At 57.5% G+C, this 13,302-nt stretch overlaps 1 protein-coding gene across 2 annotated transcripts in view; it reads left to right on the top strand.

Moving 5' to 3' along the window:
- Positions 1-13,302, top strand: part of LOC100971960 (unconventional myosin-XV) — a 74,160-nt gene that overhangs the window by 39,999 nt on the left and 20,859 nt on the right. For both annotated transcript variants that reach the window (XM_057300317.2, XM_034942284.3), the window contains 25 exons: positions 122-313; positions 576-736; positions 846-940; positions 1,784-1,898; positions 2,053-2,120; positions 2,191-2,268; positions 2,465-2,645; positions 2,750-2,882; positions 3,201-3,306; positions 3,467-3,539; positions 5,139-5,260; positions 5,495-5,554; positions 6,044-6,119; positions 6,474-6,589; positions 6,678-6,796; positions 7,551-7,692; positions 8,310-8,421; positions 8,512-8,586; positions 9,078-9,256; positions 9,879-9,994; positions 10,281-10,353; positions 10,631-10,703; positions 10,962-11,035; positions 11,291-11,373; positions 12,673-12,803. In XM_057300317.2, coding sequence (XP_057156300.2) covers positions 122-313; positions 576-736; positions 846-940; positions 1,784-1,898; positions 2,053-2,120; positions 2,191-2,268; positions 2,465-2,645; positions 2,750-2,882; positions 3,201-3,306; positions 3,467-3,539; positions 5,139-5,260; positions 5,495-5,554; positions 6,044-6,119; positions 6,474-6,589; positions 6,678-6,796; positions 7,551-7,692; positions 8,310-8,421; positions 8,512-8,586; positions 9,078-9,256; positions 9,879-9,994; positions 10,281-10,353; positions 10,631-10,703; positions 10,962-11,035; positions 11,291-11,373; positions 12,673-12,803 — 2,753 coding nt within the window. The remainder of the gene's footprint in view (positions 1-121; positions 314-575; positions 737-845; positions 941-1,783; positions 1,899-2,052; positions 2,121-2,190; positions 2,269-2,464; positions 2,646-2,749; positions 2,883-3,200; positions 3,307-3,466; positions 3,540-5,138; positions 5,261-5,494; positions 5,555-6,043; positions 6,120-6,473; positions 6,590-6,677; positions 6,797-7,550; positions 7,693-8,309; positions 8,422-8,511; positions 8,587-9,077; positions 9,257-9,878; positions 9,995-10,280; positions 10,354-10,630; positions 10,704-10,961; positions 11,036-11,290; positions 11,374-12,672; positions 12,804-13,302) is intronic.

The raw sequence follows: 13,302 nt of genomic DNA, 5'->3' as shown, positions 1-13,302 counted from the left end.
CAGAGGGTCCCATAGGGTCCACTCTGTTCATGTTTAGGGTCTGGCTTATAACCCAGGATCTCCCCAGGTAGTGCCTGATGACTCTGTCCCTCATTTCCATTCCTGTGCATGCCATCACCAGGGGGCTGGCAGATGGCTGGCGCGGCTGGACCGTGGCCATGAAGAATGGTGTCCAGTGGGCAGAGCTGGCTGGCCACGACTACGTGTTAGACCTGGTGTCGGACCTGGAGCTGCTCAGGGACTTCCCTCGACAGAAGTCCTACTTCGTTGTGGGCACAGAGGGGCCTGCAGCCAGCAGGGGAGGCCCCAAAGTGTAGGTAGCTATGGGGGACCCCTTCACAGATGGCCACTCCCAGGCAGAAGGCCGGCCACTCCCAGGCAGAAGGCCTGCCCCTCCCAGCTGCTGGGACAGGCTGAGCCCTGAACTTAGACTTCAGTTCTTAAGGAGGTAGAGTTCACCAAAGGATCCTGCTTTTAAATGGAGAAAGCCACTGAATACCAGGGTGCAGAAGAAAATTTGGGGGATTCTGGGATCTCTCTGGGGGTCAGTAGCTCCATGTTCCTTTTCTCCACAGGGTGTTTGGGAACAGCTGGGACTCGGATGAGGACATGTCCACTAGACCCCAGCCCCAGGAGCACATGCCCAAAGTACTTGACTCTGATGGGTACAGCAGCCACAATCAGGACGGTACAAATGGGGAGACTGAGGCCCAAAGAGGGACAGCAACCCACCAAGGTCAACCAACAATGGCTGCTGTCTCTGGTGGGGAGGGAGCCTTAGAGACTGTGTGGGGTGGAAATCATCAAGAAAAAAGAACTTGACATTTTTGTGCCTTCCCCTCCAGAGTCAGACAGTCTTGGAGAGCCTGCTGTGCCCCACAAGGGGCTGGACTGCTACCTGGATAGCCTCTTCGACCCTGTGCTGTCCTACGGGGATGCGGTAGGGATGGTGTGGGGTGGGTCATTTGCAGACAGCAGGCACAGCATGTACACCCAAGTCACACACTTGTACAGGGTGACCTGAGAGCTTCTCACAGCCAGGGTCATGGGGTGGTGTGTCCCATCTGGATGTCTGCTGGAGGCTGGACAAAGGATGAGGGTCTCTTCACAGCTAGAGCTGCTCTTGGCTGATCCTGGAAGGACCCACAGTTAAAAGTGCACCTCTAGCAAGGTGTGGTGGCATGCCTCTGTAGTCCCAACTACTTAGGAGGCTGAGATGGGAGGATCACTTGAGCCCAGGAGTCTGAGGCTGCAGTGAGCTGTGATTGCACCACTGTGCTCCAGCCTGGGCAACAACAAGACCCTGTCTCAAACAAAAAAAAAAAAGAAAGGGAAGAAGTGCACCTTTGGTGGCAGCCAGCCCCCTGGGGCCACTAAAATATCTCTATCTGGATGGAGTTGAATGACCTTGGTCCCTGGGTCTTCTAGCCCCAGATCTCACGAGACCCCTCAGGTACCCTTACTCACTCTGGAAACTCCAGAACCCACCCCACCCCCACTGCCCCTGGCATGATACGCAGCCCTGAGCAGGGCACAACCCCTCCTTGAGCCTCAGTTTACTCCTCTGGGGAAGAGGGGATGGGTTGGGAGCTCATATGGTTATGGATACGACTGATTGGGATGCCATAGGGGTAAAGGCTGAGCATACAGCAGACACTGAGCCAGTGGGAGGCTGCCCCCTCCCACGAGAGGGTGGGGAAGAGGCCAGTGTCAGGTGCCTGTTGCCATGGAACCTTGGGAGTACAACAATGAGATGGTCACTTGAGCCACCCACTGCCCCCAGGACCTGGAGAAGCCAACAGCCATTGCCTACCGCATGAAAGGGGGAGGCCAGCCCGGTGGAGGCAGCAGTAGTGGTACTGAAGACACCCCCAGGAGACCCCCAGAGCCAAAGCCAAGTCAGTGCCTCCCCAGGGTGGTTCCAGGGTTGGGCAGGGCCAGAGCCACTTGCTGGTGTGCTAGAATGGAGGCAGCCACAGCATGATGGGGGCTGAGAGGACAGGGAGGAGGGCATCTCCGGTGCCATCTGTGCCTTCTGCCCCCTCCCCTCAGTCCCAGGCCTGGATGCCTCCACATTGGCTCTGCAGCAAGCCTTCATCCACAAACAGGCCGTGCTGCTGGTGAGTGAGGGAGGGACTGCTGGGGGGTGGAGAATGGACCTGCCTGGTCACCACTGCCACCTCTCCCCAGGCCCGGGAGATGACCCTGCAGGCCATGGCACTCCAGCAGCAGCCCCTGAGTGCTGCCCTGAGATCCTTGCCCGCAGAGGTGAGCCTGGCCTGCCCAGGGTGCAGGGGTTGCTTGGAGACACAAGCTGTAAAGAGGAATGCTGTGCTGCTCCAGGGCACTATTGTGCCTCTTTGAGCCCAGGAGCTCCACAACCCATCTCTGACAGAGATCTGGAGTCCCAGAGAGCAGCCTGGTATATCCCAGGCAGCCCACCCTCACGTCCTGTTCTCCACAGAAACCCCCAGCACCAGAGGCACAGCCGACGTCTGTAGGCACCGGTCCCCCTGCCAAACCCGTGCTCCTGCGTGCCACTCCAAAGCCCTTAGCCCCAGCCCCTCTGGCCAAGGCTCCAAGGCTCCCCTTCAAGCCTGTGGCTGCCCCTGTTCTAGCTCAGGATCAGGCTTCTCCAGAAACCAGTGAGTGCCCTATCCGAGCCTCTGGGGCTTCCCAGGACAGGCCTGGTGGTGTGGTTGTGCCCCTTGTGGCCTCACCCTGTTCCCACCACGCCCCTTGCCCACAGCTTCACCCTCCCCAGAGCTGGTCCGGTACTCTACGCTCAACTCTGAGCACTTCCCACAGCCCACACAGCAGATCAAGAATATTGTCAGGCAGTACCAGCAGCCGTTCCGGGGAGGCCGGCCTGAGGCCCTCAGGTCAGCACTGCCCCTGCCCCCAGCCCTCCAGCCCCCTCACTGTGCCTGAGTGTCCATCATGGCCCACCAGCTTACTGGGTTGAAGCGCCCTGCCCAGCTCCTGTCAGGGAGGGAGTTTCTTTATACTGATGAGTCCAGATGAGGCCCTGCTGTTGTCTAGGTTGTGCTGTAGGACTTCAGGCCAGTCTCTGCTTCTCCCTGGATTCTCATTTATAATGATAGGGGGTGGTGGAGGAGGAGGAAGTTTCCTACTGTCAAACTATGTGATGGGAAAGGGAGACTCAGTGTCAACCCACCACAGTACTCCAATGCCCACAGGAAGGATGGCGGGAAAGTGTTCATGAAGCGGCCAGACCCTCACGAGGAGGCCCTGATGATCCTGAAAGGGCAGATGACCCACCTGGCAGCTGCACCTGGCACCCAGGTGAGGGGGGAAGGTGGGGCTGAGCCCAGGTGGAACAGAAGACAAAGAGGGGCCTCAGGGATCCTCTGAAACCAGCTACCCCTATAAGCTGTGGCCCTGCCACTGCCCCTCCACAGGGCCTGCCTGTTGCCCCCTGAGCAGTCTCTTTGGGGTGGGACAGGTGTCCAGAGAGGCCGTGGCCCTGGTGAAGCCGGTGACCAGTGCACCAAGGCCATCCATGGCACCCACTTCAGGTGAGAGGGCCAGGAGGGAGGGAGGGGAGGGTGTCCAAGTATATGAGGAAGTCTGTGGGCACAGGTGAGTGTGTCGGTGGAGTGTGTGTGTCTATCTCCCTGAGCCCCTGTGTACATCTTGTGAGCACATTGGTGTAATTATAATGTCAATACTTAAGTAGCACAGATCTCAGGCCAGGCCCATCCTGGCCTCATGTAATCCTACCAGAACCCTTCAAGGTAGCACTGTTGTTCCTACATGTTGCAGATGGGGAAATGGAGGCACAGATAGGTTAACTGGCTTGCCTAAGGTCACACAGCTCAAAAGTGTCAGACCAGGGATATCAGCTCAGGCCTCCTGGCATCACAGTTGAAGCCCTAACCTCTACACCCTTTGTCTCTCAGCAGCTGCAGTGATCTTAACAGCTATAAAGCAGTTCCCATCCTGCCCCTGACAAAAACCCTCTGATGGCTCCTACAATAAGCTCCAAACTCCTCACCGTGGCCTATGAGACGCGACATGACGTGCCCACCTCCCCAGCCTCATCTCCTCTCTTCCTCCCCTTGGCACATTCTGTTCCTCTCTGTTCTCGGAACACTCCAAGCCCGCTCCTGCCTTGCATGTTCCCTGTGCCTAGAATGCTCTTCCCCAAGACCTTTGCATGCCTGGCTCCTTCTCACCATTCATGTCACAGCTCAAATGTCACCTCTGTCACCTCGGCAAGGTCTGCCTAGATTGCTAGGAGTGAAGGACCTCACAGACCAGCTCTCCAGGATCCATCCTAAACCACCCTGCTTTACTGCCACCCCAGCCTCGGGCAGTGAGAGCTTTGTTTCTGAATGATCTGTGCCACCCACACCTGCCATGGGCACTAAACTCCAGGGCAGGGGCATTGTTTACCTTATTTGTGGGGCCATCTCAGCCTTTAGCCCAGGCCTGTATACAATAGGTGTTTTGGCTGGGCGTAGTGGCTCACGCCTGTAATCCCAGCACTTTGGGAGTCCGAGGCGGGCGGATCACAAGGTCAAGAGATCAAGACCATCCTGGCCAATATGGTGAAACCCCTTCTCTGCTAAAAACACAAAAATTAGCTGGGCGTGGTGGTGGGCACATCCAATAGGTGTTTTTATGTGTTGAATGAAAGGCTGGGTCATATGTGACCCTTGTGAGCAGCTGTTTCCGTGGACCGCTCCTGGGTCCCCTCCTCCACCCGCCCTGCCTCTCCCACTTCATCCTAAGAGGTGCCTGTGGCCGGGCGCAGTAGCTCATGCCTGTAATCCCAGCACTTTGGGAGGCCGAGGCGGGCGGACCACCTGAGGTCAGGAATTCGAGACTAGCCGGCCCAACATGGTGAAACCCCATCTCTACTAAACATACAAAAAATTAGCCAGGCGTTGTGGCGGGCGCCTGTAATCCCAGCTACTCAGGAGGCTGAGGTAGGAGAATCGCTTGAACCCAGGAGGCGGAGCTTGCAGTGGGCCGAGATTGCGCCACTGCACTCTAGCCTGGGGGACAACAGCGAAACTCCGTCTCAAAAAAAAAAATATATATATATATATATAAATTAAATAAAAAAACGAGGTGCCTTCTCCTGACTCCCTGATCCCCGCGCTCTCCAGCTCTGCCCTCGCGATCGCTGGAGCCCCCTGAGGAACTCACGCAGACGCGGCTGCACCGCCTCATCAATCCCAACTTCTACGGCTATCAGGACGCCCCCTGGAAGATCTTCCTGCGCAAAGAGGTGCCGAGCACAGCCGTAGCCAGGGGAGGGGCTGAAGCGGGGCAGGGGAGGGGCTGAAGCGGGCAGAGGAGGGTCTAGGACTTGGGGAGGGAGCCCAGGAGGACAGAAAAAGGCCGGGCTGAAACCAGGGGTGGAGTTACAGCCGGGGCGGAACGGCATCTAGGGGGCGGGGCCGGGTGTGAAGCAAGGCCAGGGGGCAGTCGGACAGTACCCACTGAAGCCCCGCCCCTGCAGGTGTTTTACCCCAAGGACAGCTACAGCCATCCTGTGCAGCTTGACCTCCTGTTCCGGCAGGTGAGGTCCTGTCTCCCCTTTCTGCCTCAGTGAACTCAGCAGGGCTGTGTGGACGCAAAGATGAGCTAGCTGCAAAGCCTGCCTCTGCATGTTGGGATTTGGGGTCCTTGACAGGGGTGAGGATGGGCAGCTGTTTTATTGAATCTCCCCCTCCCATGGGCAGGGTCAGTGAGCCCACAGTTCAACCTAATCAGAGCCATAGTCTGTCTGAGCTAGACATGGCCCAGAGATCAAATGTAAACCCTGTAAACCCCCCTATATAGATTAGGAAACGGTGGCCTAGGAAGGGTGGCCTGGATTGTGGGGGTGAGGAGAAAGGAGAGGGCCCTGTAAGTGGGATCTGATTTACACAGATGACCCAGCTTACAGATGACCCCACTGCTGCAAAATGGGACCCCTCCCACATTGCCACTCACCCTAGTATAGTCCAGCCTGGGTCCCGGCTGGGGGAGTCCCATGTGCTGCCTGCATCACAGCCTGTTCCCACAGATCCTGCACGACACGCTCTCCGAGGCCTGCCTTCGCATCTCTGAGGATGAGAGGCTCAGGATGAAGGCCTTGTTTGGTATCTCGGGGGAGAGGAGGGGTACTGATGGGGCAACCAGTCAGAGGCACAGCCAGCCCTGTCCCAGAGGGAGACTGAGGCTGACAAGCCCAGGCCCACCATCTCCCAGACATGTGCCTCCTTGCTCCGCTTCTCTGGCCTCTCACATGGCCGGGCTGCATGTTTGGGGTTGGCAATGCCTGACACACTGTGTGTCCTGGCCATCTCATCTGTTTCTGGGTTTCAGTTTTCTAGTATAGACACTGGTCAGATACCTTCTTGCTGGGTATCAGCCACCTCCCTCCCTGACATCCCCGAGATGGGGGTTGCCAGGGGAGTGGGGAGAGGGTCCTGACCAGACCTGGCCTCCCATAGCCCAGAACCAGCTGGACACACAGAGGCCTCTGGTAACGGAAAGTGTGAAGCGGGCCGTGGTCAGCACTGCACGAGACACCTGGGAGGTCTACTTCTCCCGCATCTTCCCCGCCACGGTGCGAGCCCCTCACTTGCCCCCTACCTGTCCAGAGGATTCAGGGATGAGACAAGAGGATCCTCACACGCCCTTCATCTCTGCCCCAGGGCAGCGTGGGCACTGGTGTGCAGCTCCTAGCTGTGTCCCACGTGGGCATCAAACTCCTGAGGATGGTCAAGGGTGGCCAGGAGGCCGGCGGGCAGCTGCGGGTCCTGCGTGCATACAGGTGACCAGCAGGGGTGAAGTGGGGCTGGCTGGAGACTGGGATACAGACTGGCATCGGCATTTCCTTCCCCTCCACAGCCACTTACCAAGTACCCATGATGCGCCAGGCTCTGTGCCAAGCCATTGAAGCAAACCCATTTTAGAGCTGGGGAAACTGAGGCTCAGAGAGAGAAGTTGTTTGTCTCAGGTCACACAGCCAGGAAGGGATTGAGCTAGGCACCCACTCCCCTGCCCTCCCCCCAGCCTGCACAGCAGTAGCACTGTGCAGAGGGGCAGCTGTGCTGGAAATGACCAAATCCTGATGCAGCTGGGGAGGGAACCACTGCCAGCAGTGACACCTTACTGAGTACTCAGATTCCCTCCCCTGCTAGAAGTCCCTTTTGTCCTTTTTAACACGAGGATGGGAATGGAACCTTGCCAACTGGTTAGGTAAAACCTGCATGCTTTGAAAGATGGAGAGAATTTGGTCAATGGGTGAAAGAGAGATTTGGGTAGGTGCAAATCTAGATTTAGAGCTTGGACCAAGGGACAAAGGGTGGAGAGGGGCCGGAGTGTCGGCCCAAAGGGTGGTAGGAACTGAGCTGAAGCCACAGCCTGGGTCAGAGAGGGGAAGCAGGAAGCTTAGGGTCCTGTGGGAGCTGGCACAATGGTGGGGCTGGGCTTCAAATGGGGCAGGACAGGATCAGAAGCAGCACAATAGGTGGAAGGAGGGCATCCCTCTGGCAGGCGAGTCATGCCACCGGCCCATCCTCCAGCTTTGCAGATATCCTGTTTGTGACCATGCCCTCCCAGAACATGCTGGAGTTCAACTTGGCCAGTGAGAAGGTCATCCTCTTCTCAGCCCGAGCGCACCAGGTCAAGACCCTGGTAGATGACTTCATCTTGGAGCTGAAGAAGGTAAGGATCTTCTCACAGATCTTCCCTCCACCCAGGCTGAGGGCCAGCAACAGGGATCTCCCTGTTCCGGGGAAATATGACTGTGTCCATAGATTTCTGTCTACCTTAAGTCCTTTGCACTGGCTGTGCCTTCCACTTGGAATACCCTTTCTCCCTTTTGCCTGCTCCTTCAGAAAACCTTTGCCAATGCCCCCTGCCGGGTGGCACAGCACCTCCTCTGAGGTCTGCAGCAATTGTACTCCTTACCCTCCTGCCTTGGCTGCATGGCCCGCCCACTGCATCACAATCTCTTTCCATCCCCTCTGCCCACTCCTGACTGGCAGCCCCCAGGCCTAGGGCAGGTCATCTCTGTGCCCCAGGCCCGAGGAAGACTTCAGCAGGAAAGTCTGTGAGGGATTGAGTGGGGAAGGCCTATGTGTGTGCCCTAAAGTCCATCTGTGTCCCTCAGACTCACCCTCCAGCCCTTTCTTCCACCCAGAATGCCCTTCCCTCTTCTCACCTAATGAAGGCTCCCTTCCCTGATGAGTCAGGAAGGATGTGAGGAGCAGGGGTGGCCCTAGGCCTCTGGGAGTGGGGTGATAGGGCTGTTGCCCTCACCCTGCCTCTGGCTGACCCAGGACTCTGACTACGTGGTCGCTGTGAGGAACTTCCTGCCTGAGGACCCTGCGCTGCTGGCTTTCCACAAGGGTGACATCATACACCTGCAGCCCCTAGAGCCACCTCGAGTGGGTCAGTGCCACTGGGGTGGGCTGGGGGCAGGAAGGGGAGGCTGGCCAAGGGGGCCTCCCTGGCAGATGCTGACCCGAGCCTGGCCCATAGGCTACAGTGCTGGCTGCGTGGTTCGCAGGAAGGTGGTGTACCTGGAGGAGCTGCGACGTAGAGGCCCCGACTTTGGTGTGTGCCCCAGAACCTGGAACCCCATACAGGGCGCATCCTAGTTTCACCCACTCGTGGTGCAGATGCACAGTGAGGGTTTCTTGGTGCCCGAAAGTGGCCTGGGCTGGTCAGGTCTCCTAAGGTCCAGCCGTGGCCTGTCAGTATCTGTTGGTGGCCAGACAGCCCAGCCCTCTGCTTTGCCTGAGGGGTCTCTGTGGGCATTTCCATGTTTGTGGCCTGAATCTCTCTTTATGTCTCCACATGACCTGAGAGTCCACAAACCCTGCTTTGCCTTTTTGCTTCACTTCCCCTTTATGGTCCTGTGGCCCTGAGAAAATCCCTTTCTTTTCCTGAGCCTGTTTCCTCATCTGTAAAATGGGTTTGATGGCCTGGCCTGCCTCATAGAGTTCCAGAGAAGGGTTAAGAAGGTTCCCAAATCTCCCTAAAGGACCCCCTTAGTCACAAGACAAGACCCTCCTGTTTGCCTCAGACCTTTTACCCACCCCTAGGCTGGAGGTTCGGGACCATCCACGGGCGTGTGGGCCGCTTCCCTTCGGAGCTGGTGCAGCCCGCTGCTGCCCCCGACTTCCTGCAGCTGCCAACGGAGCCAGGCCGCGGCCGAGCAGCCGCCGTGGCCGCTGCTGTGGCCTCTGCAGCCGCTGCACAGGAGGTGGGCCGCAGGAGAGAGGTGAGACCAGTGTGGGTGGGGTGGGGCGGGGTAGACCAGGGGGAAGGGGCCGCTGCAGAAGGGGTGAGGCGAGTGGGGATAAGGTGGGCCAAGGGCCTGGCCAGGCTCTTGGGGCGTGGCTGATCTTGGACTAGTGTGAGGGTGAACCAGGGAGAGTGAGCCGCAGGTGAGACCCGGGAGATGGGACCAGAGATGGTTGGAGGTGTGGCCAAATGGGGTAGGGAAGGATGAAGATCAGCTGGTTGTAATCAGGACAATGGGGTCAGACCAGCCGGGGCCCGCCAGTTGGTGAAGTCTACTGGGTTTGGGGCGGGGCCAGGTGAGTGGGCGGCTTGTGGAGCTAGCGAGGGGCGGGGTCAGCTGTGACGTGGCAGTTGCGGAAGTCAACCCCGGGCAAGGGCGTGGCCAAGTGGGGCAGGGAGCCAGGTTAGCACAGCAAGTAAAAGGCGTGGGCGGGCTGAAGGGGTAAGAACAACGGGATGCGGGTGGGTCCAGAGGGATGGGTGGGTGGGCGGCTTGAGAATCTGGGTCCAGTCAGCTAGGGGTTGCGTTGTCAGTTTTGACCGAAGGGCTAGGCGTGGTGTGGCCGGACTGGGCCTTCCTAGCTCCGCCTCTTCTACAGGGTCCCCCAGTCAGGGCCCGCTCTGCTGACCATGGGGAGGACGCCCTGGCGCTCCCACCCTACACAATGCTCGAGTTTGCCCAGAAGTATTTCCGAGACCCTCAGAGGAGACCCCAGTGAGTGGCGGCCCCACCCCTCTTCCCACAGTGGGAGGGTGCTGGGCTTCTTGCTGCCATCCAAACTGCAGGCTGTCAGTCTTGGAGGCCCCACTTCTGGTGGGAGAGATGAGAGACCACCCAGGTGTGAGGCCCATTTCAGTGCCTGCCTCTGGGGGTCTTCGTGACCGGTAGACTGATCAGTGGTGGGTCAAGAACCCCCTCCCTGGGGGTTCTTTCCCACGTGGAAAAGGATGTAGCCAAGGCTTGGGCAGGACAGGTCAGTAGCACCCACCTCCCACTGCAGGGATGGCCTCAGGCTGAAATCCAAGGAGCCTAGGGAGTCCAGAACCTTGGAGGACATGCTTTGCTTCACCAAGGTGTCCAGTCCAGGACCTCAGTTTCCCCATCTGTAAAATGGTGATGCAGGGGCCCCCTCCCAGGCCCCTGGGGCCAACAAACTTGTTCTCAGTGAGACCCTCTGATTCTCAGCACCCCGATTCCCTCCCAAGGACAGCCTCTGTCCCCAGTGTTGGGCCTGGCTCCCCTTTTGTGACGTGGACCCTCCTGTTATCATATGGCCTTGGAACACAATGTGTCCCCTTTCTGTTCTGACGTGTCCCTCCTCCATCATGACACAGCCCTCTTCCCCCACAGACTCCCCTCCAGGAATCCCTCATCGAACTCAGCGACAGCAGCCTCAGCAAGATGGCCACCGACATGTTCCTAGGTGTGGGAGTGGGACTGCAGCCAGGGCTCTGGGCTAGGTGGGATCCAGCACTGTGTGATCTCTACTGGTTGCCACTCCTCCCTGATCTTCAGATTCTTTCCCTCCCGCCAGCTCAGACATGGAACACATTTAAGAGAATAGAAGCTCCCAGCTGCCTGTGGCCAAGGCTCCCAGGGAGGGGCTCAGCCCTGGGGCTTCCTGGGGTGGGTGGGCAACTGGGGGTTTGGTGGGTCTGAGTGGGATAGGTCTTTCCTACAGCTGTAATGAGGTTCATGGGGGATGCCCCACTGAAGGGCCAGAGTGACCTGGACGTGCTTTGTAACCTCCTGAAGGTCAGTCCAGCCAACTTTGCCAGATGCCCCCTTTCCTGCTCTGTGGTTCAGTTTCCCCATCTGTCAATGAGTCACAGGACGTTAGGGTGGGAAACCTCTCCCATGGTCCAAAGAGGAATGCATCATGCTGGTGGGGAGGGGGCTGGGAAAGGGACACCAGGCCTGTCTTCAGGTGCCCACCCTGTTCTTATGTACCTGGTATATGACATAGCCCCTCGCATGTCTTTGGTGTGTAACCTCCCTGCCCTCCTTCAGCTGTGCGGGGACCATGAGGTCATGCGGGATGAATGTTACTGCCAAGTTGTGAAGCAGATCACAGACAATACCAGCTCCAAGCAGTGAGTGAACTGGACTTTACCCCACCATCCCCTCACTGTGTCCATGCTCCAGGAGGGACCAGTTCAGCCTCCCACCTCCTCAGGCCTGACCTCTCCTGGATTATCTTCCCCTCACCCTCATCCTCACTCAATAGAGCACGTTTTTTGGAATTACTTGGTCTGGAACACACCATTTCTGCTCTCTGAACTTTAGTGCCCTCATCTGTAAAATGACAATGATAATGTGTAAGTCCAGATTCTTAGTTGCAAGTGACAGAAACCCAACTCAATCTGGTTTAACCAAAAGGGAACTTGTTGATTCAGAGAAGTGAAAAGTCAGTGAGTATGTGGCCTCAGGCATAGCTGGATCCAGGTGTCATTAGGAAGCAGGCTTTCTCCATCTTCTGGCTCTGCTTTCCTCTGTGTTGATCATTCCCAAACAGCCTCTCCCACAGAGTAGCAAGGTGGCAGGTCTGGGGCGACAGCTCAGCAATCCCAGAGAAAGCAAGACTGACCCAATATTTGCTGTAGAAATTCTTAAATCCAGCCTTACAGGCCTGAGTTGGTCACAGGCTCAACCCTGAACCAACTATGCCTATCCCTGGGCCAATCACTGTGGCCAGGGGCTGCGGTGTTCACATTGACCAAACCTGACTTCCATGCCCATCTCCAAACCACAGGGATCCAGAGCGGGGTGGGTGGTTTCCCAAAGGAAGCCCAAGTGTTGTTCCCAGACACCAGATATCCCTACAAATGAAACCCTCACACCCAGGACCATGTGAACATGAATTACTGTGTTCCACTCATGCAGGGCCAGCACACAGTGGGTGCCCAATGTGTGCATGCTCTTGTTACCATCAGGTCCACCCTCCTGTCTCCATCTGCACTACCTCCTCACTTGCTCTCCATCCCCTCAGGATTTTTAGAACCACTCAGCTTGTCCTCCTGCTCCTCCCAGCCCTGGGCCTTACCTGGCATGACCTCTACACAGTCTCAGCAGCTTCCCCTTTTCCCAGAAGCCTCCCTAGAGAGATCCCCTACCTGTTGTGAGGCAGAAAAGAGAAGAATAGGAGAGGAAAGAGTCGCAGTGCTTCTCCTACCTGGGGAAGATGTCTGGGGCCCCATCCCCTTCTGTCCCTATCCCCAATCCTGACTTCCCAAGCAGAATATGCCTTTTGCATATCACTGCGCAGGGAGGGGCATCCTCAGGGGACAGGAGCTGCCTGAGAGTTGGAATCTGTCTCAGCTCAATCCCAGGAGGCTCTTGGCACACTCTAGTGCTGTGGCCACCTGTGATGTGGCCCCCATGTGTCCTTGCAGGGACAGCTGCCAGCGAGGCTGGAGGCTGCTGTATATCGTGACCGCCTACCACAGCTGCTCTGAAGTCCTCCACCCACACCTCACTCGCTTCCTCCAAGACGTGAGCCGGACCCCAGGCCTGCCCTTTCAGGGTGAGAGGTCAATGAGTGGGAACCCAGGGCTGCATGCTTCTCCCTTGGGGACTGGGTGGGCAGCTGGTGGGAGGGGAAACCCAGAGGGCCTCGTCTTCACAGGTGCTGAGCAATGTTTACCAATATTAATATACTCCCCAAACATTTGTGAAGGTTTCACAGGGGCCGGCGTGGTGGTTTTTCTGATCTAATGGAGGGGGTGGTCAGGGATGACTCCTTGGAGGAAGTATTGCCCTGGGTAGGAGGGATTTCCAGGTGGAGTGAGTGACAGGAGCAAAGACAGGAGTGGGAATATGTGGTACGTGGGAGAAGAGAAGGAGGTGGGCAAGAATCCAGAGTACTGGGGTGCGGCCCTGCCTCTCTGACTGTTGGGACTCAGCAAGGGTCTTGAGGGATCTGGGCAGAGGTGGGCCCAAGCTGGTATCATCCCCCTTAGAATATGGAGAAAGGCGGGGCCGCTCTTCAGCGTTGTTTCCATAGCAACCCCTGGGGCTCCCTA

This window comes from Pan paniscus, chromosome 19, assembly GCF_029289425.2.
Source record: "Pan paniscus chromosome 19, NHGRI_mPanPan1-v2.0_pri, whole genome shotgun sequence".
Lineage (NCBI taxonomy): Eukaryota > Metazoa > Chordata > Mammalia > Primates > Hominidae > Pan > Pan paniscus.
Note: the sequence above shows the minus strand (reverse complement) of the source record. Positions and strands in the feature narration are given on the sequence as shown.